Source organism: Netta rufina (genome assembly GCF_964035555.1).
Source record: "Netta rufina genome assembly, chromosome: 1".
Taxonomy (NCBI): Eukaryota; Metazoa; Chordata; class Aves; order Anseriformes; family Anatidae; genus Netta; species Netta rufina.
In genome coordinates, this window is record NC_140123.1 from 23670935 (window position 1) to 23697434 (window position 26500).

Genomic DNA, 26500 nt, shown 5'->3' on the forward strand with positions numbered 1-26500 from the left:
TTAGACTCCTTTTCCTAAGGCTATGTGCAAGAATTGTGCTTAATTTTTAAAATTTTAGTTAGTAGTAGTTGCGTAGATGAATTATGACAGCTTTTCTTTTTTTTCATATATCATCTGCTGTGTGAAAGGTACAAGCCGAAAATGTGATTTGTGTGAATCAAAGCAGGTCTGCCTGTTGGAACTGCTGCATAAGGTCTGCTCTTTGGGCTTGCTTTACATGGAAATGACATCTCAGGATGTAGAGCTCATGCTGGCCCAGGTGGAGGCTGGTTTTGGTGGAGGTGAAATGTGGAAGTCAAGAAGGAGCAGAGCAGTAACTGCCGCAGCGCACAGTTCTTACTGTGGCTATTTATGCACTTTGTTTCCTGAACAGTCACAATTCTGACAAAATAACAGAAAACAAATGCTACAGGTGGAAACTTCTTAAAAAATATTAGCATAAAGGACAAAGTAGAATGCAGAACCTTCCCTTTTCTGGGACATGGAACAGGTCCACAATTTTGCAAGAACCAACCATTGGCAGTCTTTGACATCTTGTTTAGGTAATGGAAGGGAAAAATTGAGATTGAAAGTTAAGACACACCGATTTATGTTTCTTCAGGGGAAAATAAATGCTCAAAAGTGGTCTTAAATTGGGGGAAAGATTGAAATGAAGCTCTTCATTTCTGATATTCGTAAGCCTGAGATGTCTCATTTCAAAGTCAGTCTCGGTAAAATGAAGGAACTTGTTCTAAGAGTGCTGATCAGTCATTTTAGGACATTTTTTATATCATGTCTCAAAGTAGCTAATAGCTTAAATTGCAGTAACTTTGACAATAAATCTTGCCTTTCCTTTTGTTACAATTTAGCTGATCTTGAAAATACAACTTGTTTCTCAGCTGTGACGATGGCAGTCGGCTTCGTAGAATGATAAATATTAAGCAGGCAAAATACGCTTTCATAGTGGAGGGTAACTGCTGAACTGCTTCTGAACTTTAATTTCATATCTCTCCTGTTCCTGATGTGCTGTGAGAGCTATGTGTCAGCTTTCCTGTAGTTGATTTGTTTCTACAAAAGCTAATATTTTTCTTCCTCATTTATATTCACATATGGCTTTTTAGAAGAAGGTAGGATTCACTGCAGGCTGGGCTTCGGTAATTTCTTACTATTTAGCATTTTCTGGAAGCATTTGAGTATCTCCCCAGAACTGGGATTTTTATTCACGTTCTGTAGTGGCTCTGAGTGAAATAAATACTTCAGACTTAGACTTCATAGTTGACTTCAGACACTTAATTCTGTCAATAGGCAAGTCAAAGGCTTCTTTTGTTTTATATTAACACAAAATGTTAATCTGTTCCCACTGATGTCTACAAGCCTATACTTCTATACAGTTTCTGGAATTACAGATGTGAAACAATCCATCTTTGTAAAAATAAATAAATAAATAAATTAATTAATAGAAAAAATTCAGATAGCTACACAGGCAATGTATATGTTTAGTTCTGTGTGTATGCTAAAAAAATGTATATGTTCTTGCTTATAGATAAGGTACATAATGAAACTACCCTTTAAAACTATTTTCTTTTAAATTGAATATGATTTAAAAAAATAAATAAGTTGCAAAGGTATCAAGATGGGAAGAATTGCATTTTTACAGAAACTTCTTTAGCTATTAAATGATTATATGTATTTTGAGTATTGAGTACTTTGTGTGTCAGTGAAGTCTGGAGTGTCAAGGGCTGGGTTGCATTTTGTTTTGACAATTTTTGGAAAACATAGTGTAAAATTTGGAGAAAGTAGGTAGCATCCCCTTTGTGTTGGGATGGGAAGGATATGATGACAGAGTGAATAGTAACCCAATTAAAAGGGAGGGGTAGGAAGGCGTGGCTCGTAATGTTTTAACAATCACAGAATCACAGAATTTCTAGGTTGGAAGAGACCTCAAGGTCATCGAGTCCAACCTCTGACCTAACGCTAGCAGTCCCCACTAAACCATATCCCTAAGCTCTACACCTAAACGGCTTTTAAAGACTTCCAGGGATGGTGACTCCACCACTTCCCTGGGCAGCCTGTTCCAATGCCTCACAACCCTTTCAGTGAAGAAGTTCTTCCTAACATCTAACCTAAAACTCCCCTGGCTCAACTTAAGCCCATTCCCCCTCGTCCTGTCACCAGGCACGTGGGAGAACAGGCCAACCCCCACCTCGCTACAGCCTCCCTTGAGGTACCCATAGAGAGCGATAAGGTCGCCCCTGAGCCTCCTCTTCTCCAGGCTGAACAAGCCCAGCTCCCTCAGCCGCTCCTCGTAGGACTTGTTCTCCAGGCCCCTCACCAGCTTCGTCGCCCTTCTCTGTACCCGCTCAAGCACCTCCATGTCCTTCTTGTAGCGAGGGGCCCAAAAAGAAGCTAACAAGAACCTAACAAATCAAAAAAAATAGTTTTTCCTCACGGTCTTGGATTGAAGTTCTTTTTCTCCTATCTGATAGAGTCCAAAATGCCAAGCATCTCTGGGAGGCACTGTAGAGAGACTGTGCTGATGGTTGACAGGTGGCTGCTTGATGCAAGGGCAGAATTGTACTTTATGTCACAGTCCTGTTTGGAGGCTCTGTTGACCGTAAATGCCTCAAAGTTCCTTCCCAGTGCTTTTCTGGTTTTTGGCAAAGCTGATAAAGAACAGCAGTAACATGCAGGAACTGACATTGTTGTGTGTCAAGCTTAGAAGGGCAACTGAAAAGTAAACTGATTTATGGGGAAAGTTTTCTCAACATCACCAGTGAAGTTTTCAAAGCTTTGTTTGGACTTGGTCTTGATCTGACTGTATTACCTTTATTACTGAAAGTGTTTAAAAATAATAATAAAAAAGAGGCTATTTCTTTAATGCATTTACTAGTGTATGGTAGATATAAACTCTCGTTATTGTTATTTTTGCTAAGGATAATATATGTTCTTAAATTTTATTTTATTTTATTTTCCCAGAATTTAAACAAGCAAGCCTATGATTTGGCAAAGGCTTTACTGAAGAGGACAGCACAAGCGATTGAACCATACATTACTAATGTAAGTGAAGACTGCAAGCAAATATGGAAATCAATGAATTTTCAAACACTAAGCTGTATTATAAAAAGAATAAATTACATATAGTTAGTTAGGTCTGGGTAACTTTAGAAAGTCTCAATTCTTCTTTGAGTTAATTGTTACGTTAATTAAGCTCTTTCCCTTTGAGTCTGCTTCTTTACCATATAGCAGTTAATAAGCCCTTAACAATTTTGTTCACTAAAATGGGGTAGTTCACTTTCTGCTGTGTTGGGGGACCTTGCTCTTTAATCCTGAATGTGACCAGAAGCCTAATGTATTTATGTATTGTTCTTATAAAAATGTATAAACACATTATTCATGTGGCAAAGTTGTTTTTTTTTTTTGTTTTTTTTTTTATACTACTAAGTAGTCTCATTCATCTCCTCACAAAAAAAAAAAAAGGTGAAGACAGAGCACAACTTCAATGCCATTGTCACAGGAAGAGGAGGAGATAGAATCTAAAAATAGATAGCAAGAAGGAAAACTGAGTGGATTGAGGACTGTAGCCAAGTTAAGTGTAGTAAAAGACATCACAGGCTGTGCAGGAGAAGCGGGTTGAGAGGCAGAAAAGGTCAGGCATAAGTATGCTCTGAATTAAGCTGCACAATAGGAAAAGAAATTACGCTTTTTTAAAAGTAGTTAAGGATTTAACATGTCTCCTGGCGTGTATCCAAAACCTCAAGAGCTTAAAAACAGTGGAAAATCTTTAATGCTTTTTGTTGCTTTCTGACTTGTAACACCTGTGGTTTTTGGGAAGTAGTTACCTTTTAAGATTCAAGAAAAAAATTTAGTGAAAACTCTCACTCCAAACCTGTTAGTCAAACCTGCTGCTTGGGGAGGGATTGCATGGGAATGTGTTCTTAATGTTGCTTAGCTGCAAGGTTAGATTACAAACTGGGTGACATTTTGTGGTCTTAAGGAAGTCTGTACAATAAGAATCTTCCTCTTATGGAAAATGTGCACAAGCATTCTTCTGTTATTGGTTTCCCACAAGTGGGAAGTATGCTGTCTGGTTTCTTTGAGCATTATTTTCTTTCTTAAAATATATTAAAGACACAGGAGGAGTTAATTGTCTAACCAGGAATATATACATTCCAGGCAACTCTGCTTCCAGGAGAGAAAGACTTCTCTGCAAGATGGTTAGAGAGTCCTAACTTCTAATGAAATGCACCTATCAGATTTTACTTAGTCAATGTTACTAGAATCGGTTGACTTTTTTTTTTTTTTTTTATTGCATCATCTCTTGGGATTCTCTTTATAACCTAGAGAGGGATTGTTTTCATGTTTTTAGTTTCTTTACTGATAATGATTAATCTTGTCAGGACTGATTAGCATCGCTACTCCCTGTGCCCAAGTTAGTAAAAAAGAAACCGAAGTGCCACTTAAATATATTATTTCCACCTGCCAGTAAGGTGACAGAATCTAATTTGTTTAGACACACTTGTACTATTTTAACCCAAAGAGAATACGAATTTGCAAAGTTATACCTTACTCCTCTTCCTCCTCCCCAAGAAGGAGGTGGCAAACTCCTTATTTAGTTATTTACCTATCTAGTAAGAGAGGATGTAGCTGAATGTCGTATAGAATTAATATTTGATATTTATGAAGTTTCTCTCAAACCCATCAGGTTTATTAAGAAATAATAATTGCTTTACAGCTGCATTATGCTGCTTGTAAATACAAATTCTGGAGTAGTCAGTTACTAATTACTACATACTTGTTTACAACTTCTTAACCTATCAGCTAGCCAGTTGTTCCAGCTTTGTTTTGTCTTGAGGTTGGAATGATTTTAAAGTAAGTGATTATGCTTAGTAGTGCAATAACTGTAAATATAGTCACATTATAAAAAGATTTGATGCAGTGGGACCCCTGTAAAGTTGTGTTGCTTAAATTATTTGTAGCCTTGTTTTAGTAAACTAAGAATTACTTCTTATGACTTTTCATGTGTTTTTCCTTTGTGTAATTTTGAGTACAGAACAGATTTGTATATTTAAGCGTTCAACTACACAGCCCTGTTCTGCTAACCTCCTCTCCCCCCTTTTTTTATTACTGTAAGATTACAAGGTAGATTTAGCGGTGGACAGGTTTAGGATTAGACGCGTGTTATGTATCCTTGTGTTATTAATGTAGAGTCTGTTTTATTTCCTAGTTCTTCAATCAGGTTCTCATGCTTGGGAAAACATCAATTAGTGACCTGTCAGAGCATGTGTTTGACTTGATTCTGGAGCTATACAATATCGACAGTCACCTCTTGCTTTCTGTTCTACCCCAGCTTGAATTCAAACTTAAGGTAAGCATTCCTTATGCTTTCCATCTATTTGAAACACATGTATGCTTTTCACTGTTGATGTAGTTTTGTACTGACAAGTTCATCGCAAATTATTTGGCATATGAAACAAACATTTATATGTAAAACAAGTCTGTGTTGTTTAAAAGAATACTCGTAAAAGTGCTTAAGAGTAATTTCACTTCAAATGCATTAACCTACAGTGTCTGTGTGCATATGTTTTTAGGCTTCTGCTTTTCAAACAACAACTTTATTATTTTTTTTAATGGCTTGAATCCGATCTGGTTTGTTCCTTGGTTTACTGTAGTATTTGTTGTGAAGGGCTTTAATATGTTGAAAGTACTTTGTGCTGCTGGCTGTACAGAGAAACTACATCTGTTCACAATAGCGGGGTCTGGAAGGGATAAACTGGGCCCACTGCTAATGGAAACTGATGCAGTGACCATTTCCTTTAAATAGCAAGTCTGTCACAGGTGGAAACTCAGAAATATGTCTTGGATTCATTGCTACAACGATCTCTATTTCTTTTAAGATTTTTTTCTCCATCTGAAAAATAGCTTGTGTTTGCACTGTACCTATTTTAATAGCTTTTTTTTTTTTTCCTTTTTGACTTTTTTACCATTTCATAGCATCTTCATCACTTGCAGAGACTCAGTATAACAGCTTCCTTTTTTTCTGCTCAACCTTTATTCACTTTGTCATTTCACAAGGTGTCTATGGAAGTGGGGAATTTGATTACTTTATTACCAAGTTTGAAAGTGGTTTCTTACTCAACTTAAAAGCTAGTGTGCAGTGGGTGACTTCTAAATTTGCACATATTTTAATTATTGAGGAGAGGTTTTGGTTTTGTAGAACCCGTGGCCAGTTCTCAGTGTAATGTTTATTACTGTAGTGGCTTGTTCATGCCTGTTATCTTTTCACTGATGTTTCCTGATTAGGCACACCACATGGTTTTACAAGTTGTTTTTGTGGCTGTATCTTTCCATTCACATTTATGAAAGAAGTAGGGCCCAGTTTACTTCTTGCTCTCTTTTTTAAAGCACACCTTTTTTAGTCCTTAATATCTGTTCTTGGAGGTGGAGAACAATTACTCTCACTCCAATAAAAACACTATTCTGAAGCTGTTACTCAAGAGATTTAATTTTAACTGGTGCTGCACCCTTTTTTCATAGCCATAATTGCAGTAATCTTTCCATCTTTAGGTCCATGTAAAACTGCAGCTTCCTGAATCATCTTCGTGCTCCTAATGTGCCACACTTGGTTCCTTCATTGACTCACATATGCCAGTATTTCAGTACTTGCTTCTTGTTTGTATCCCATTTTACCATTGGTATCAGTAAGATTAGTAGGAACACAACTTCATCAACTTTTTCTTCTAGTGCTCTAGGAATTTCTGTTCCTTCAACTGGGTGATTTTGATTCTCAGCCTTTCCCTAGTTTCTTAATACCTCTTAAATTAAAAGACATTTTTCATATCTGCATTTCTGCTCGTTGTTTAGTATGTTCTTCTGAGATCAAAAACCTGTATTTCGTTGGTTTTCATCTCCTCAGTCCTGGTCTATTTTTTTTCTTGAGGCCTAAAACCCTAAGGGTAATGTGGTTGACAGGTAGCATTTGTAATATCCAGTGTTAAAATGTTTCCAAGAGATGTAAATTTTAGTAGCTACATTCTTACTGCTCTTACCTAGTGCTTTATCTGTTGAACTCCACTGCTGTTTGTGGCTCTTCCCAGCCCAGGTACTGCTACTGTATGAATTGTCTTGTTGCTTCAAGTGCCTTTTTTAGGTGCTTTAAGTTATAACCACAAATAATATATACCTGTTTTGTCCTATCGGTTGTCAAATGCATTTTGATCTATCTTTAATATTAAAGGGATTAAAAAAAAATAAAAATCCAAGAACATAAAACTCCCCTATAAAATAGGATAATCCTGTTTTAAATGAGGTCAGAGGTCTTCCTGCTGTTAAAAGGGCATTTTGAGGTTAAAAGGGTATTTTGAAGATGAATGTTCTGAAATATGAATGAAATACAGGCAGTTTGTGTGAGATCAGCACAAGTTCTTTATGCAGACTTGCCAGTGATGATTAAGTATTTTCCACTCCAACAACAGCTGTGGCTTTATACTAAACAGTGGCAGCTAGTGTCAAGCACTTTGAATTCAGGTCCAGGTAAATTGCCTATTAGTGTTGGAGAAGAGACTGCGATTTCAGTAAAATTTAGCACCTTACAGTGGAAGGCAGCTACTGTTGTGCTGCTTTGGATGAAAAGAAACTCAACAGCAGTATCCCTATTAGCTTGATGAAGCCTTGGGTCAAATGGGCAGCACAGGAGAAAAATAAGCTTGACAGTCCCTAATGAAATATGGGAGAGGGGAGTTAGCTTCTTGAATGAAGGTCAATTAAATTTAATGATACAACAACCATAAACTTCAGTGAGCTCTGTATGTTATTCAAAGTTTGTTTAAACGGCTTTGGCTTTTCCAGATTTGATACATGGCGTGTATTAGTCTGTGCCCATAGCTTAAGAGTTTTGCCATATAAGCTCATGTGCTATGTGCTCTCTACTAGATATTTAAATAGAAGTTTGTGGAGCATGTTTAGGTCATGCATAGTTTTGCAGAAACGTTGAGTTTTTGTTCTCTGAGATCGTCTGCTACTGCTTTTGAATATACAGGTGTGATAATAGAATTCAAATACTAGGGGTGATACTCAAATGTTTATGGGGCAGTGTGACAATTACTCTGTTCCAGGATCCCAGATTGCTTCTCTGCTGCTAAAGAGGTTTGTATTACTCTTAAAATGGAAGGTGTTGAAGGAAAGCTGTGCCTGTCTCAGTGGTTGGCTTGTAAATTTTGAGGAGCAAGAACGTGTGAGATGATCTAATCTTGCATGCGTTGAAGAAATGGAAGTGGACATATGAAAGGGGCTTTTCAAAGACAAATTGGGTGATTGCTCTGTGTTTTTGAAAATGTGCATTGGCTTTAAAATTGGCTTTAAAACCAGTTAGAAAAAAATTGGCCAGATGGAGTAGACTTTCTCTGAGCTAGATACCAAGTGTTTCAATTACTGGGATGCTTCAGAAAATATTTTCAGGTGCAAACTTGGCAAGTTCTACATGAATTTGAACAGAACCCAATATTTTTTATCATGCCAATGGAATCTCATTTGAAAAGAAATAAATCAGTTTCTTAAAGTATCTGTTTCTTTCAGTAGTATCTTTTTTTTTTTTTATTTTTCCAGTTTGAGCCATTTTTATCAGCTCTTTGTAAATTCTTTTGACTTGTCTAAAAAAAAAAATCTTTTTACTAGTAAGGAATGATAAATGGCTGGTTTTGTATAGCTGCTAAAACTTTTTTTTTTTAAATACGCTGGCCATGTCATGTGAAGCCTGATGAACAATGGAGATCAGCTCATTGGGCATAGGGTGTTAAAATAGATTGGAAAGAGTAATTAGTAATCCATATAAGGAAAGAAAAATGTGATGTGGCTTACCAAAGGCAAAGTCTGTAGGGACTTGATTACTGGCAATTAAAAATAAATAAATAAATAAATAAAACAAACAACTTTTGGGATGTCATTTGACAACAAAGTGGTTAATTCTTAACTAAACATGAGAAGACAGGAATTCCTGGAAGTATGATAATATTGTTAATGACTTGGAGGGATTGCCCTTGGGAAGTCCTTCTGTGTGTTCTAACAATATACATATTTTACTCTTTATTATTGAGGGCTTAAAGAGGAATATGGTCGAGTTTATCCTTCCTTCCTTCCTTCTTACTTGATGTGCATCAAGGAGACACTCGATCAGGTTTTGGAGATATAATTATTGAAGAATCTTGTTCTGTGAATGGGAGGAGTCAGTTTACACTGAGGGGAGGCTTTCCAGCTACACTTCCTCCACCCAAAGTAAAATGCTCGCTCATCGTAAATTAACTTGTAGTAATGTTGCCGAGACTGAGATGTATGCTACCACTGATGTCCTCCCTTGGAACGACTTAAAATACTGAACTGAATATAAAAAGATGGGTGCTGATAGAGAAATATTTCTGTGCTGCCTGCCTTTTTCTAGTTCTGTGCACACATTCCTCCTGTGACCCCCCCTCCTCCAATTTTCTTGTGTTTGGCACTGCTGGGAGGCTTTTTTGCTGTAGTTCTGCCACGAACAATGGGTGCCAGGCACTTCTGTGCCACACCAGCCACCTTCCTCTTGTCCTAATGACATTAATTTCTGGAGCTCTTTGACCACGTGCTTAGCGAGCTGGTGCTCACCAGCATGAAGCAATATCAGCCAGTAATGTCTTTGGTTGGAGCGGAATGAGTTTCAAGAGATCCTTGTCTTCATGGGACAAAGGATCTTAGGAAAGCTCTAGACTATCTCTTTTTAATGTAGACAAAATCAAGGGATTTCCTGTCAGTGACCAAATAAATTTTGGGCCACATAAGGCAGGGTTATGAAACTGTTAGTATAGAACTTGTGACAGAGCTTAGGTCCCTCAGTAGCACTGCTGTGCATGTTTACGATTTTGGATCTGTGTTGGGTTCACAGGGGAAGGGTTTGGGAGCAGGGGGTTTGCAGAGGTGGCCTTTGTGAGGAACCCAGCAGCTGCCCCATGTCAGATCAGAGCCAGTTTCATTCGGCTCCAAAGGGACCTGCTGCTGGCCAGAGCTGAGCCAGTGAGCGATGCTGGTTGGGCCTCTGGGAGCAGATTTAAGATAGGGACAAAAACTGCTGTGCAACAGCAGCTGGGGAAGAGGAGTGAGACCCAGCCCTGCAGGCCCCAGGTGAGTGCAGCAGGAAGGCAGGAGGTGCTCCAGGCAGGCAGCAGCAGTTCCCCTGCGGCCTGTGGAGAGGCCCCTGGTGGAGCAGGCTGTCCCCCTGCAGCCCATGGGTCCCACATGGAGCAGATCTCCACGCTGCAGCCCCCCCATGGGTGGAGGAGCCCCCAGTGGAGCAGGTGGATGTGGCCTGGAGGAGGCTGCGGCCCATGGAGAGCCCCCGCAGGAGCAGGCCCCGGGCCGGAGCTGCAGCCCGTGGAGAGGAGCCCACGCAGGAGCAGGGGGGCTGGGGGTGCTGCCACCCACTGGGGGCAACCCGTGCTGGAGCAGTTTGCTCCTGGGGGATGGACCCCGTGGGACGGAGCCGTGTAGGAGCAGTGCTTGAAGAGCTGCTGCCTGTGGACAGCCCCCGCAGGCTCAGTTCAGGAAGGACGGCATCCATGGGAGGGACCCCATGGGGAGCAGGGGCAGAGAGTGATTGTGAAGGAGCTGTGGAGATGAAGCATTAAGAACTGTCCACAGCCCCCATTCCCCTGCCTTGCTTGGGGAAGGACATAGAAGAAGGTGGATGGGGAGGGAAGGTGTTTTTTGTTTGCTTTTAGGTTCTTACTGTTCTAGCCTACTAGTAATAGGCAGTAAATTAATCTCCCTATTTTGAGTCTGTTTTGCCTGTGCTGCTAATTGGTGAGTGATCTTGCTGTTCTTATTTCAACCCTTGAGCCTTTTTCCATCATAATTTCTTCCCTTTCCCATTGAGGAGGGAGAGTGAGAGCAGTTGTGGTGGATGGATTTCAGCTGGCCAGCAGGGTAAAACCACCACAGGATCTAAACAATGTGGCCATCTAGTGTTCAACCACCTTGCCACTTTGGTACAAATACTGACCATTTGGTCAAGATGACAGGTAACTTCAATTGAGAATTGTACGTGTTGACTTAACAAAGAATGCTCATCAGTAAATGGTGTTCTCTGAAATGTGCAGCTTTGTGCTTTATTCTCTGCTTTTTTTTGGGTCTTATTTATCCCAGTAATATTTTCAGTTGCTCTAACAGGTCCATGTCCTCCTTGTGCTGGGGGCTCCAGAGATGAAGACAGCACTCCAGATGGGGTCTCACAAGGGCAGAGCAGAGAGGCACAATCCCCTCTCTCTACCTGCTGGCCACCCCTCTGTTGGTGCAGCCCAGGATGCAGTTGGCCTTCTGGCTGCAGGTGTGCACTGAGTCAAGCTTTAAACTGACCAGAACCCCCAAGTCCTTCTCTGCAGGGCTGCTCTCAATGAGTTCTTCTCCGAGCCTGTGCTCCTGTCTGGGATTGCTCCAACCCAGGTGCAGCACCTTGCACTTGGGCTTGTTGAACCTGATTAGTTTTAAGCCATACCATCACATCCTATAACCTATACTGTGCTTCATGTACCCTTTTGGCTGCCGGGGCAAGCTGTTGATTTATGTAGAGCTTGCCATCAACTGAAACCACCTGATCCCTCTCTGCAGCACTGCATTTCATCCACTTGTCCCACAACTTCCATGTATGTACAGGGTTGTGTGGTCCCAGGTGCAGAATCAGGCACTCACTCTTGTTAAATTTCATATGGTTTCTCATTGCCCAGTGCTCTTGTATATCAAGATCTCTCTGCATGGCCTCTCTACCCTCAAGGGAAGCAAGGGCTCCTCCCACTTCTGTATCATCTGCAAACTTACATTTTGAGTACTCGACTCCTGTGTCCAGGTCATTGATAAAACACTGAAGAGAACTGGCCCTAAAATTAAACTCTGGGGAGTACCACTAGTAACTGGCAGCCAGCCTGAGGTTACTCAGTTTACTACAACTATTTGAGCCTAACCATTAGACAATACTAAGAGCTCTGCCAAATTAACTCCTCCCTCTGCCCTGTGGTAGTCTGTCCTCCCCTTCTCCCACCATCCCCCCCCCCCAATTCACTGCCTGCCCTTCATCCATATTATGGGTAATCTTGTCATGACAGGATATCAAGTTAATAAGGTATTCCCTTCATGAAGCCACATCAGTTTTAACCAGTCAATGCATTGAATTTCAAACACTTTTCAATAACTCCTAGGATGATTTCCTAGGATGATGTTCCCCATAATTTAATCGGACACCAAGGTGAGACTGACAGGCCTATAATTACCAGGGTCCTCATTCTTGCCCTTCTTGAAAACTGCAACAACACTTCGTAGCTTTCTGTCAACTTGGACCCTTCCAAGTCTCCCAGAAAGATTTCACAGTAGCATCAGCCCCTATTTTCAGTACCCTGTCATGAATATCTTTGGGTCCTATAGACTTACGTGCAGCAAATGCCATGCAAGTTCAATACCAGCTGGAACCTTAATCACTCCCTAGTCACAGTCCTCCAACCCAGGGCTCCAGAGGTCCCAATACCCATCACTGGTGTTAAAAGCAAAGACCTTGGTGACTCCTCTTGCATAGATGGATCATCATCCACCTCATTGTGATCCTGTCCTTCCTATTCCAGAGCCTCAGATCTGTTGTGTAAGGGCATCTGGGAAGGCAAGGTAGATGAGAAGGACCAAAGACTTATTTCCATTCACCTCTGTCCCTCAAGTTAATCCCATTGCCTTCTGGTTGGTGCTGATACCACAGGAGACATGCAGCCATAACTTCCTGCCAAGTGGTCACTATTGCTTTACCTCCCTCAGGAGGAACATGACCGGTGGACTAAGGGTGTTGGGGCAAAGAAATCTCCTGGCTACCTTGCAACTCTCACAGAATCATTAAGGTTGGAAGAGGCCTTCAAGATCATCTGGTCCAACCATCACCCTACTACCAATGTCGCCCACTAAGCCACGTACTCCTCTTGGCACACAGCGGTTGCTGCTAGTGCTGGTTTCCCGTGGCTTGAACAGCTTTCCTGTCTGAACAGGGAAGAAGTATTGCTAAATTTTAACACTATGTGAGAGCTGTGTTAAAAATCGTTTGCCTCTTACTGGTATTTTTTTTTCACCTTATTTTGGAAATGGGACTGTGGGATCAGCAGAACACCCACTGAAATTCGTCCAACTAACCTCTTGGATGAGGGACAGCCATTAATGCCTGATCTTGGCATTGAAAAGTGATGTGTTTAGGGATCTAGCACTGACACAGAAGCATTATCGGTACAAGGGAGAACAGATAAAAGACTGCTGCTGTATAGGTCAACTTGTAACTGAAACTGATGTCCCTTCATTTCAATTTGATATTTGAATTTTAGAAATCACAGAAATTAAATATACATGTAATGGTCCAGGGAATGAAAAGCTCATGAACGGGGTATTATGGAATAAAACAGTAATGGATTATTTGTCTTTGTTTTAATTTTCTACTAAACCAATGTTACCTAACGAATAAAATCAGCAAATTGTTGACTTTTATTACTTCAGAGCTGCCTGTCCTCCTGGACATGGTAGTTAATTTTTTTGGCAAGTTTCAGGTTGTGTCTACTTCTACTCCCAAATCCCTCCAGATCCTCAGTGCTACCTATTCTTTTGGACTTGCCTACTCATAACAATCTGACCAACTTCAGCTGTTACTGACAGACCATAACACGTAGGCAGAAGAGCAGCTGCCTTGGGAGCAGGGTATAGGGAATTAGAAATAAGTGTTCAGCGTCAGGTTTTATTGGTGAATCTTTATGGGACACTATTAAGCATGACGAGTGCTGGATCATACCTAAGACAAAAGGTAAAGGACGTACTATTCACTTACACAATGCATCATAGGACAGAGAAGGATTAAGGTTTTTCTAGAGCTTACCGTACTGATCTTTTCCTCAGAAAAAAAGTAGAGATTAAAGTAGAATAAAGGATAGAGACCGCAATGGTGATGTGCTCATTTATTAACACAGGCTGATTCATTTATTATACAGGCTGATTTTATTACTTTAGGGTCTTAAACAAGAACGTCTCAAGGAGACCAACTCCTGGGAACTAATTTAGAAAGTACCAAATACTCCTCATCCATAATCACAAATATTCATTGTTCCTACAAGCAGGTCTATAAACATGAGTGCCTATCGTGTAATCAGATTACTGCCTGCTATAGGGAAAGCTTCTTCTTTGGCTAATTCATTAAAAGATACCTCAATTTTTTCTATACATCTGGCTATGCAATAAAGCAGTTGAATGCTTTGTGTCTGCTACTGCCTCTATCCCAGGGTTTCTTGCTCTGCATCTGTGTTGATTGCCTAGAGAAATTCAGAGGTACGCAATACTTTCAATATTTTGTTGGTTTAATCAGGAGTGGATAGGATACGAGTAATGGAGGTCGGACTAATACAGGCTGGGGAAAAAAAAGTTAAAATTCTTTTAGGGCAGAGAATCTGAATCTGTTATGTGATGGACACTTGTAAGCTGAAACTCAGGGGAAAAAAAGATACCATTTACTGCAGTTAAAGAGGAGGAGGTTGTAGATGACTCGGTAAAATGTCAGTCTGAATTTGAGTCAGATAAATCAGTCAAATACAGGCAAAAAGTGTTAATAACTCTGCTATTAAAGCTGCTAATATTATAAATACTAAGGTGTATTCAAAAGCACTATAGTTTCATGTATTGTAGTAATAAATCAGTGTCAAAGATTTCTTCATCCTTGTCTTGCTCTGGAACTTAAAAGGATTTTAAAAATGCTTCGACTATTCTTAGGGAGCTGAATTGAAAGAAGATACGGGAAAACTTCTCAGCCCATTTATGGTATCGAGTCAGGAAAAATAGTCAGTCTTTAAGGCTGGTGTTGTCGGAGAACTCTGACAACTACATTATGCTCTTATATCTTGGTTGAATTCAAAAGGTTGATGTTGAACTAATAAGAACGTCAAAAATGATGGAAGAGAAAGTTATTTGAAAAAGCTCATGTCTATTACAAGAAAGAGGAATGAAATAATAAGGGGTGAATAACAACTTGTTCAATCAACTTGACCGTGCTGCCCCATTTTCAAAGAACTATTGCAGCCAGTTGGTTTTTTAATAAGCAAAAGAAAAAAAATCTGTGAACTTCAAATATGTGTTAATTGCACAAATATTAGCGCACACTTCCAAAGCATGTTTTAAGCTTCAAATGCTGTGTGTTGTATTAAGCAAGCCTAATGCAAACCAGCGCTAATGAAAATGTACTGAAGAAGGTCTTGTTTTATCTTTGTCAGTGTTAGTTTTTTTTAAAATATGAAAGAAAAGTATCTGTTGTAACTTAGCAGTTTTAAATACTGGCTTAAATATAGACTTTAAATTCAGGACCAGGTACTGCGTGTGTCAGATCTTGGGTATTCAATCTGATGTCCTCTAAAAACCTTTTAATTAAATGTTTGTAATAAAACACTGTTCCCGAGAACTGTATACTTTTATGCGTAGATAGAAGTAAAATGAGTTTTGTGCTGTGATTAATTTTGTATAAATTTGTATAAGCACGTTACCAGGTTTCCTAACAGCAACACCTGTAAATGATGGTCAAAAAGATTTATACACCTATATTTACCACCACGCTTTGTTCAGTAGGTTTTTTTGTCTCTGCGCTGCATTATGTTTTCACTGCCTTCATTATTTTGTCTTACAGCATTAGCAAAGGTACACATTTGTATACAAGAAAAATCTATTATTTTTTTTTTGAGTTGTGTACGTATAATGTTCTTATATATTCTAAAAGCTGTACAAAGCACTATTTTGCTTTTTGGGTATTTTATTTTCTGGCTGGTTTACTTTTTGTTTTTTCAAAAGTTGTGTTCGTTTTCCAGAGCAATGACAATGAAGAACGTCTGCAGGTCGTAAAGCTTCTAGCAAAAATGTTTGGGGCAAAGGATTCCGAGTTGGCATCTCAGAACAAACCGCTCTGGCAGTGCTACTTGGGGAGGTATATGCTGTTTTAGTTCCTTTCCCAGGAGAGAAAAAAAAATCAAAGAATTGTAATTCAGTACTTTTCAATTCTCCTATCTCTTTTATTTTCCTCAAGTGATATAGCTAAGTGTGGTATCCTCATGCTTTATCTGAAATCTGTCAGGTAACGCTAGGGAGATCATTTTTTATATATATCCTCTGCATTTATGATTCTGCACAGTGAACAATTACAAATCATCCTTTTTTTAATTCATATTTTGCAACTATCTTTACTGCTATTGCCAAGAAAAAAAGAACATTTTATTAGATTTTTTTTTTAACAAATGATGGAATCATTATAAAATATATTCAGTGATGGATTAATTTTAAAATAATATCAGATAACATTTGCAGTATTGGGTATTATCAGATTTGTTTTTGTGACTTTCATGTACAGTATTTTACTGGCTTCAATTTTTTTAATTATTTTTGTGCCTTAAAGGAGGTATGTAGTATTTACAATGCAGAAAACACACTTAGTCTTTTCTTTTTAAAATATTCTGCCAGTTTGAAATAGGTAATAAAGCTGGAGTTTGCAGTCAGAAGGAACTTAAATATGGATACTATGGTGAAAATACTTTTGGCTTGAGTAAATGAGGATAAATCGTATAAATTATTATAATTGCAGTAGATTGTAATTTAGCAAAAAATCATATCAAAACCAGAATGTCCTAAACTTCTGAAAGTACAGGAAACTTAATTGAGGGAATTAATTTTGCTTGAAAGTATGTAACATTTAAAATATTGCATGTAATTTAAGAATCAAAATTTGGATCCAGAGAAAGATGCTTCATTGTGTTATGATGTGAAACAATATGATCATGTCCAATCTGTTGTTCACAATTACTGTTTTCCATTAGTTATGAACCACGTACATGTATTTACTTTTTTCAAGGATTTTAAATAAGTTGTTATAGTAATTACTAGAGAAGACATTCCTAAATTGTCTTCATTTAGAAAAGTACCTAGTTTTTACTTAAATAGACATTTCTTAAAGCCTTTGCATTTGATAAATAAATGTTTCCACAGCAGTATGTTCTAAAATTTGCTTTTAAATTGTTTAAAACCAGGTATTTTGATGGCCTTGAAATGTGTTTTATCTTTCAAAACAACATAGCTCTCATTGCAACAATAGTTTTTTTATAAAATTACTTATTTTCTCATGCTTAACTTTATGTACTAGGTTTCAAGCATCAAATTTAATTTAGTCCTCTAAAACCAAGTCTTACAGAAGTTGAAAGATCCATTTTAGAAGAAATTTGTACTAGGTTGGATTGGTTTGCTGTCTATCATACAGTTTAAAGAGGAGAAGAACATCACAATCTTAAAACCTTTTTTCAGTTACTGATACACAGTTCATGATTAACTAGGTGGAGCATTAGAGAAACACTGCTTGAAATGTGTGAGACATCTTTCACTAAATAGCTGTTGTCTGCCCCTAGTTTTTCATGTGTACCAGGAGAGGATATTTCCCTTTCTGTATAGAACATGAATTAATTCATGAGTACAGGAATTTTTTCTTAAGTTAAAGAAATTCAAATTAATACCATAAAATTAGAGCTGTTTTGCACAGGTAACATGCACAGGTGCATGGGAGGCATAAAAATCTTTTTAGAGAATATTTGAGACTGTGTAGAAATGATCTAACTGTTCTGGTGAATGATATTTTTTCTTGTTGTAACACATTGTCTTGTTTCTAAATAGGTTTAATGATATCCATGTACCCATTCGTCTTGAATGTGTGAAATTTGCAAGTCACTGCCTTATGAACCATCCCGACCTAGCAAAAGACTTAACAGGTACCAGATTTACTATAACATTAAAATTCAGTTTTAAGTCTCCTGGAGAAGTCAGGAAGGTTAGTTGTCATCCTTAGTAACATTCTGTGACGTTATGGAGGGGACAATTGAGGTTAGATTTCAAAATTGCAGAGTCCCGTGCTTTGAGCGCTGCTCTTAGGCTAAGGGGTTTGGGCATGAAGAATTCCTTAACCAAAGAGAGCACCCTCTTTCTCTTACAGTAGCTGCATTCCCAACTGCTGTTGAAATTAAACACTATGAGATCAGGCAAAATAAGCCTGCCAAACAAAGCAGTCATGGCATTTATTAGGGTGCAGAACAGAGACTTGGTTCCACAAAGAAGTGTGTAAATATTGTGCAGCAACTGACTGAAGTATCAAAACAATCCTTGGAACTGTGACCACAGCTCTTGGTTTCTGCTCCTTCGTACCAAACACAACTGGCAGTTCAAGACCTCTGTAGGAAGAAAGCAACTGGCACGGATAAAAGCTTTTAGTATTTGTTGCTCCCTGTGACAATAAGGAGATAGACAATAAGATCCCACTCTTAATGAACAGAAGTGCAGTTAAAGAGAATGGGTTGCTTTTTTCAAAGTTGATATGAAGACAGTATCTTCCCTTGATCACTAAACTCCCACTTGTTCTTTGGAGGTATTATCTTTGACTTTTTCCTCTAAGGAGGGAGTTTAAGGGGCCGTTAATTGCAAGGGGTTGCCCTCCTGCGTGCTGAACATTTGTCAATTTACACAAATACAGGCAAGCTATAGTTACCCCATAATCCCATAGTTAATTGTATTGTTAAGGCAGGTTTTTTCTTTTTTTTTAGAGGGAAAAAAAAGAAAATAGTTTCTGGATCTTTCTCTAAGGGAATGCTAAAGCTTATCAGAGGTGTATTTCCAAGTTTGTTTCTTTTTTTTTTCCTTTTAACTTTTTCCTTTTTTTTTTTTTTTTTTTGACATTGCTGAAAGACTTTGTGCCCCCTCTAATGGTATCCTCTGGGAAATGTAATGTTGCTTGCCCCTCTGTCTCCCCACAATGCTTATCAAAGTCAAATTGTTCATAAAATTTTCTTGCTCACTGATGTTGAAGAAAAGAATTGTTTTGCGCAATGGCAGTTGTCTTCATTTGTTTTAGTTTATTATGTTTTCATGTGGAACAATTTTTAAAAGCTATTTGATTTTTAAATTTTGTAACTTCCATAAATGCAAAGCTTCGTTTCTTGATGTGCTGTTCCAACACTTGTGCTGATTACCAGCAATGTTAATAGTCAGTATTTCAGATGAGACTTGAAAATTTTCACTGTTCATTGAACAGTAATAAGAGTGCAGTAACCTCTGGTTATTTAGAGCAAACTTTGAATTTTCAATGTTTCGTAATGTTCTCAGCGTTTCACTGATGTATGCTGCATACAGTGATCTTAATGTCTTTTTTTTGTGTGCTTTTTTGCCTGTGTGTGTGACTAAATTAACCTAGAATACGCAGTTCTGAAAGGGTAAATGAACTTTGCTGGTCTATTTTGTGCTTTGGCAATTTTCTGAAATGATACTAAGTAGCTAAAACATTTGAGATTTATAAGCAGAAATCTTAAAATGTTGATGGTGTAGGATTTCTGGTAGTACCAAATATGTAGCAATATGCCAACATAATCTAGAAAAAAACTGTTCTGTGTTGAATGAATTAGGATTTGTCTAAATAAGCATTTTTAGCTTGGTGAAAGAGCATGCTTCTTAAGTATGTCTCTTGATTTGTCCCTGCTTGCTCTGTTCATGTGGTTCACACTGTGGAGTGTTCTGGAGCATGTGAACCAGATTCCTTTTGGAAAGCACAGAAGCTGTGTTCAGGAGTGCAACTGATGTGCTCTGTCAACCAGTTATAGGAATCTGCAGGAAGAGAGTAGCCTCTAGCCTGAAGTAAGACTTTAAAACGTGTATGTAGTGTGGATATCAAGTTCTTAGAACTTCAGCATCTATTCAGCTCTATAGATGCAGTTCTCTTGGGCTGTAACAGTTGCAAATGTAGATTATAACTAATTATTACAAGAAATAATTTTTAATAACTTAATGCCAGAAATATAAGTATTGAGCATTCTAAGTAAATAAAAAGTTGATTACTCACATTCCAGTTAATCTTACGGAAAATTAGTGGCTTCTTACTGTCTGCACTCAAAACTGTAGAAACTCATGGTTTTCTGTTGGGTAGCCGCTAGAGAAATAAAAATATCTGAACTTGTATTCCTCAACCGAAATGCTTATTTTATTTTATTTCCCCAGAATATCTTAAAGTAAGGTCACATGATCCTGAAGAGGCGATAAGGCATGATGTTATAGTATCCATAGTTACTGCTGCTAAAAAAGATCTTCTGCTTGTCAATGATCACCTGCTTAATTTTGTCAGAGAACGAACACTGGACAAGCGGGTAAGACATTAAGTACTAACGGTGGCTGTGCATTATTCTTCTAGTCTTTTGTATCTTACTGCAATTAGCTTTCTTTTTCTTAAAAGCAAAGCTTCTTAAAATGCTGAGCTGATTTTAAAATGACTAATGAAAATCTATATAATGCAAAAAATATCGAGACAGTGTACTTAATGAGATAGCTTTTGCCCCTGACTGGAATGCAACATTTTTCATTGTGCTGTATTATTATTTAATGTAGAATGATCAAAAAAAAAAACCTATATGCCGAATAAAACTATGTCACTCCAGTTGTCTAGTTAGTAATTAATAATAATAATTAATAGTAATTTTTGAATAAAATGAGATCCTCGTAAGACATTCTAACATTTTTCATAGGAAATTTTGACAATAGGTTTCAAACTGTATGGTAGATTACTAATGCGAATTGTTCCACCATCAGAGGTGGCTACATTGTCTGCTTTTAATTAGTTCATTGGAAAACTGTGAATGAGTGTAGTAGCTTTCAAGCTTGAATAGCCTTGAAATTTAGTTTAGCTATGTTTTGTTATTCGGCAAAACTTAGGATGTTTTTATGCTTACATGAGAGTATAAACGGCAAACTTAAAATTAGTGTTATCACCTGATTTTTCGTTTGGTGACATGCTTTCCCATGGTGCAGACATAATACAATCTCAAATATTCGATGCATATCTGTGAAAAAGGGTGCTGGCTTGAACTTGTAACAATTCTAAATTCAAGAGGCATACTTGTGTAGTAGTTACCTGCATTGAAATGCTTAGCATAATAGACATAATGCAGTATTTGTCTTAACGAGAAGAAACTGTACTTATAACCCAATTGAACTATTTCATTTTGGGGCAGAATAGAAAATACTATGAAGCTTCTCTGTCTTCTCAAATTTGAGTTTTGAACTGCTAAACTGTGGTACTATTTTGTTTTCTCAAGTGGAGAGTGAGGAAAGAAGCTATGATGGGACTTGCACAGATATACAAGAAATACTCATTACAGTCAGAAGCAGGAAAAGAAGCTGCAAAACAGATATCATGGATAAAAGATAAACTTCTGCATATATATTATCAGAACAGTATTGATGACCGGTAAGTCAGCCTTTTGAAAGCTGAGTATTCTGTGGATAACTGTGGTAATTTTGTTTTTCCTTCAAGCTTAAGTGCTAACAAGAAGACGACTTGATAATTGTGTATGTTCTGATCAAATGCATAATATTATACAGCCAAATTTTATTCTTTGTTGTTTTCTTCTGCTTGTTTGAGGCCAAAAGAGATTGTAAGAAGCTGAAAACTTTGAAATATTCCAACGTGTACTTCACCACTGCTTTCATAAAGGAGGGTTTTGTTTATACTTCAGTAACTTGCTGATTTTTGTGTTAAAATCCAGTAAGTAAGACTGCCTTAACAAACTTGCTTTGGACTTGCAAGTCCAATTAGTCAATATAGTGGTGATGGTTATGGCATCTCACTCTGGAAGGTTAGTTTTTCAGTATAATAATGGCCAGAAATTAGAGCCTTGTGATTTATGGCGAAATATGTCTGTCATCCCAGCTGTAGACCCATATTTCATTGTTCACATTGAAAAACAGTTGCACGTTATGAACTAGTTTGGGAACTAGTCTGCCTTGACTGATCGGTTGGTCTTGTTGGCTTTAGAGATGGGTCTTTGGTCTTCACAGCATGATCAAATACAAATGGCATTGCAAACCCATACAAATCTTTCAAAAAATTGCACTCTTAAAAAGTCACCTGCAAAATAATCGGTTATTTCTTGGTACCATGGAAGTGGAAGGAACTGTCTGGATCATCAGGTCCGATCTTATTTGTTCACAGTTTCTTAAACTTCAAGATTTTTTGAAGCTAGCTGGGTTTGTGTTTTGACCACGTGATCTAATTGGAAGAATCTAGTAACTTAAGCTTGTGCATAAGGATTTTATTTTCATTTCCAGCCTAGATGTACATGATTGCAACATGGGTGTGGTTTCTGTTTTATTTCACAGTCTTTCCTAAGTAACTGCCAGACCCGATCCTTTTTCTCCTGCTTCTAAATGAGGAGCTTCTATGTCATAGCAGAAGCTTTCATTAATTTCATTCATTTCAAAATTATTGTTGAATGTACCAGTATTTTACTATGGAAGCAACAGAAATGGGATAAACTCCGTGCTTCAGGAAGTGGCTAGGGAGGTGTAGGGGAAAAGCCAGTTCCTCCTGACTGGTATCTGAATTCTCCTTCCCATGATAATGTGTAATGGTCAATGTGACCTTTTTTCCCCCCTATTTTAAGCCCTGTATACGAGGTCACTTCAAAAATTGACTGCAATACTTATCCTTTGGGCCAATATTTGAGACATCTTTCTCTAAAATCCTTTGATTTTTGTCTGGGTTAATAAATCTGATAATGATAATGTCATCTCTTAAATTTCCTACTGCTAACATTAACAGTACATCTTCCGTAATGATATCTTTCTGTTTAATTTATGCTGAATTTTATTGGAAGTTAGGTGACTTTAATTTTTTTTTAAATAAATATGTCTTTATAAGCCACAACTGATCTCTAGGTATGTCTGAGAATTTCTGAATGAACACTTTAACAATTTAAGACCGCTTTCTTGCTTACCAGTTCCGTAATGCTGTCTTTCAGGTTACTTGTTGAGCGCATCTTTGCTCAGTACATGGTCCCTCACAACTTGGAAACAAATGAACGAATGAAATGTTTGTATTACCTTTACGCAACACTGGATTCAAATGCTGTGAAGTATGTGCCATTTTCGACTTCTTGCAAAATGATTTTTAATACAGTCATTATTGTAAATTGGTTCTAAATTGTTATGAGTACCCTAAGCCAGTGGACAAAAGTAGTTCAGCAACTATTAGTAAATGGAATATAGCAATACTGTATGCTCTTCAAATTAGAGTTTGAAAAAATTAATAGGGTGGTTTTTAACAAGGTGTGGTACCCTTTAACCATAAACAGCAAAAAAATAGTAGTGCCAAAGAAATGGCAAAAAGCTTTTCAGTGCATGTTAGTCCTTTTATGTCTTGAAAGAGATAGCGCAGATTAGTAGCGTTGACTAGCTTCAGATCTTATCTGAAGATTTAAGAATCAACAAACTCATTTTAGCAGCCAGGATAGCTCGAGTGGGAAGGAATTATTTGTTTGTCTCTTCTCCTTCAATATTCATTTTACTTCCAATTTTGTTTGGAGAAGGTAATTACTTGCCTTAAAATTAGTGCATGCATGTGAATTTGAATAATGACAGTTTTGCTGCTGTAATGTTCATTATTTTGATTGAATTTACTTAGTTTTACTTTTTCATTTAGTAATGCCTAGTCACTTGAAAATTAAATATAATATTTCTCATGTGGGAGAGTGTTTATCATAGATTGGCTAAAAAACCCACCCACAGCATTCAAATACTAGAGAAACTGGTGTTTGAATCCCCTGTGTTTCTTGTATAACATGCCTGAGTAAGTCACAGTGGTGTAGCACAGTAAAACAAAGAATAATGTATTAAAAATCAAAACTGCTACTGTTCTAACATTTTTTGGTATAGGCTAAACAAAATGCAGAATGGGATTTTTTCAGAACTTGTTATTTCAAGCAACAAATAACTTCTGCATTCTACAGTTTTCGTATGCAGCAGTATGTATTTTAAAGATTCAGTATATTCAGTTAGTTAAATAGGACTGACTTTTACTTGTGAATTCTAGAAGTTTTAAAAATGAGTGATTTTTTTAAATTCCTTTTACTATTTTTTTAATTTGTAGATATTTTTTCATGGAAAGTGTGTTGATTTTCAGTTTTGTAGACTAATGCATCTCTTACAAGTCCAATCACGTCCACTTTTTGCAACTTGTTCTAGTAACTGCTTTCTGTATAAGAAAAACGTTGTTTTGATGATAAAAATCTTAGCCTGCTTCTTGGAATGTTTTTAGAAGAATGATTTTAGACTCGTACAAATGAGTTTTTTATAAGACAGATATCAGTTACTTCCCGGTTCTTTTAAAGGCAGTGTAGTTAAGCGTCTGAAATAAAACTCGTTTCAAAACTCGTTTCACATTTTGTACCAGTATAGTATGATCAATTAAATTTTCCATATCATTCAGTTAGGAAACATTTAGAATTTGCTCGCACAGCAATGATGTTCCATGTGACAGGAATGTTTAGAAGACGTTTAGAAGAACGTTTAGAAGAATGGAAAGGCTCTTGTTGGGCAGTTACGTTGTTTATTAAATAGAAGACTTTGACAACTCTTTTTTTTTTTTCTCTTCCTTTTCTTCTATTCTTTGTTTTTTTTAGAGCATTGAATGAAATGTGGAAATGTCAGAATCTGTTACGACATCAAGTAAAGGATTTAGTTGACCTAATAAAACAACCAAAAGTAAGTGAATCTGCAATTATACTTAAAAACAAAACAAAACAAAAACTAAAAAAGCCAACAAAAAAAAAAATTAAATTCTGTTATTTCCATTACTTCTGTCTGAAGCTTAATATTACTGACAGAAAATAATTTGATTCTGTTAGACAACACTTTCAGTAAGAAATCTGTATATGTTTTATCAGTAAGAGTAGGTGTTTTTAAGATTCTTTTTAAGTGCTAGCTGCTTAATACTAAAATATGTGCTCCCACTGTTTGAGAGCTACATGTTGCCAGGATTGTTCTGGTTCTCAAACGAGAAAAAGATGGTATATTATTTTTGACCGCCAGATTGAATAATGAAGAAAAAATACCTAACCATCCTGATTTCTTATCTTATATAAATTAGTAACATTTGAGAAATGAAAATATTTTATCGTTATATGTTACTTGTTTCTCTTCCCTCTTGGAAACTTCTTAAATGTTGTGTTGGAGGTGACAGACTAGTGTTGAATTCTTTTTTTCCTGGTGGGCATATTTCTAAAAGATAAACATACCTAGAGGATTTGGGATATTCTCACAGAGTAAAATTTAGGTTTCAGTTATATGTATATGCACATTATCATAAAAAAAAAAAGTGATTCTGCATGTCATTTGGAACCTGATTATGACTTGACTTCAGTGCTACAAGTTTAATCTGTTCGTGTTTTAACAGTAATAGTGTATGCTATAAAGCGTTACTGTGTCCATATTCATGTATTTAGGTCTTTTATATGTGCATATACTCAAACATCACAGGTAAATTTAATGCAGTTTTATGATTGAATTATAATTTTGCTGAAATTGTCTGAACATGATGAAAGGGTAACTGCATTTTTACAAGTGTAATTGGATTATCTAACGTCTGCTTAGAAATGCTACTGTCTCGCAGATAGCAGTAGTTCTGTGAAAATCTTGGTCTTGCACTCCTCTTTGAGTTATATTCAAGGTGATTGCAGTGAAATTTGTAATTTTGCTTTGATGCAATTAAAACATGCCGTAATGTTGTATTGAATTCTTTAGTGCAGTAATTGCTAATACAGTAATAATTCATCGTGTTTCAGTGAGTGCTGAAATAATTTTAATCTACTTTTTTATATTTTTGGTGTAATTTAAATAGATTTGTGTGTGATATAAAACTTGAGTTAGCTTCTTGATATATTCTGCATTTCAGTTGAAAGTGAAAATCTCAAATTTTCTCTGTTTTCAGGGGAAGTAATGAAAGTGGTTGTAAAATACCAAGTGTCACTTATAGAATTAAATGTGTAATTTTAATAAATGCCAGCATAAGCATTGCCTTGGAAGTGGGGTATTCTGTTTACATGTTTGCTTTTGTCCATGTGCTTTTCACTGCATCTTTCATGATTAAGTATTGACTCTCTACAGTTGAATGCTTTTTGTGTAACAGGAGTGCATGTGTGATTTCAGGCAGCTTGTGATGTTGCTTTCAGGCAGTCTGAGGTGCTGTTGTGGGCGACAACACAGTGTTGAGTGAGGGGATAGTTCTTAATTTAGTTCGCTGATCATTAACATAAGCTTTTAAATATTGATTCTGGTATTGAGAATTGAAAGTGAACAAATAAACACTTCAATAATCACCCTTCAGCACCTCTCTTCCACAATTCACGGTCTCCAGTCCCCTTGCCACACACAGTGGTCACTGTGTGGTGGTTCCTTTTCTTTTGCTGCAGCTCAGTACTTAACCCACTGCTCCAGCCTGGGTACCTCCACTGGCCGCAGTCCCTTTAGAGTCATGCCTTCTCCCTGCATCTCCTCTCCACCCCTGCTCAGGCAACTCTTACCCTTGTATCTGTCCTTCTCTCACGTCTCCTCTTCCCCTCCTCAGGCGTCTTTATGTTTCTTTGTTTTAAATTTTCATTCAGAAATCTAGAAA

The 26500-nt window shown here is 37.4% G+C and overlaps 1 protein-coding gene across 3 annotated transcripts in view; it reads left to right on the forward strand.

Moving 5' to 3' along the window:
• Window positions 1-26500, forward strand: part of PDS5B (PDS5 cohesin associated factor B) — a 110956-nt gene that overhangs the window by 36526 nt on the left and 47930 nt on the right. For all 3 annotated transcript variants that reach the window (XM_084306136.1, XM_084306138.1, XM_084306137.1), the window contains exons 7-14: window positions 2956-3036; window positions 5204-5344; window positions 15849-15964; window positions 17692-17786; window positions 20056-20201; window positions 21147-21298; window positions 22851-22964; window positions 24510-24591. In XM_084306136.1, the coding sequence (XP_084162262.1) occupies window positions 2956-3036; window positions 5204-5344; window positions 15849-15964; window positions 17692-17786; window positions 20056-20201; window positions 21147-21298; window positions 22851-22964; window positions 24510-24591 (927 nt within the window). The remainder of the gene's footprint in view (window positions 1-2955; window positions 3037-5203; window positions 5345-15848; window positions 15965-17691; window positions 17787-20055; window positions 20202-21146; window positions 21299-22850; window positions 22965-24509; window positions 24592-26500) is intronic.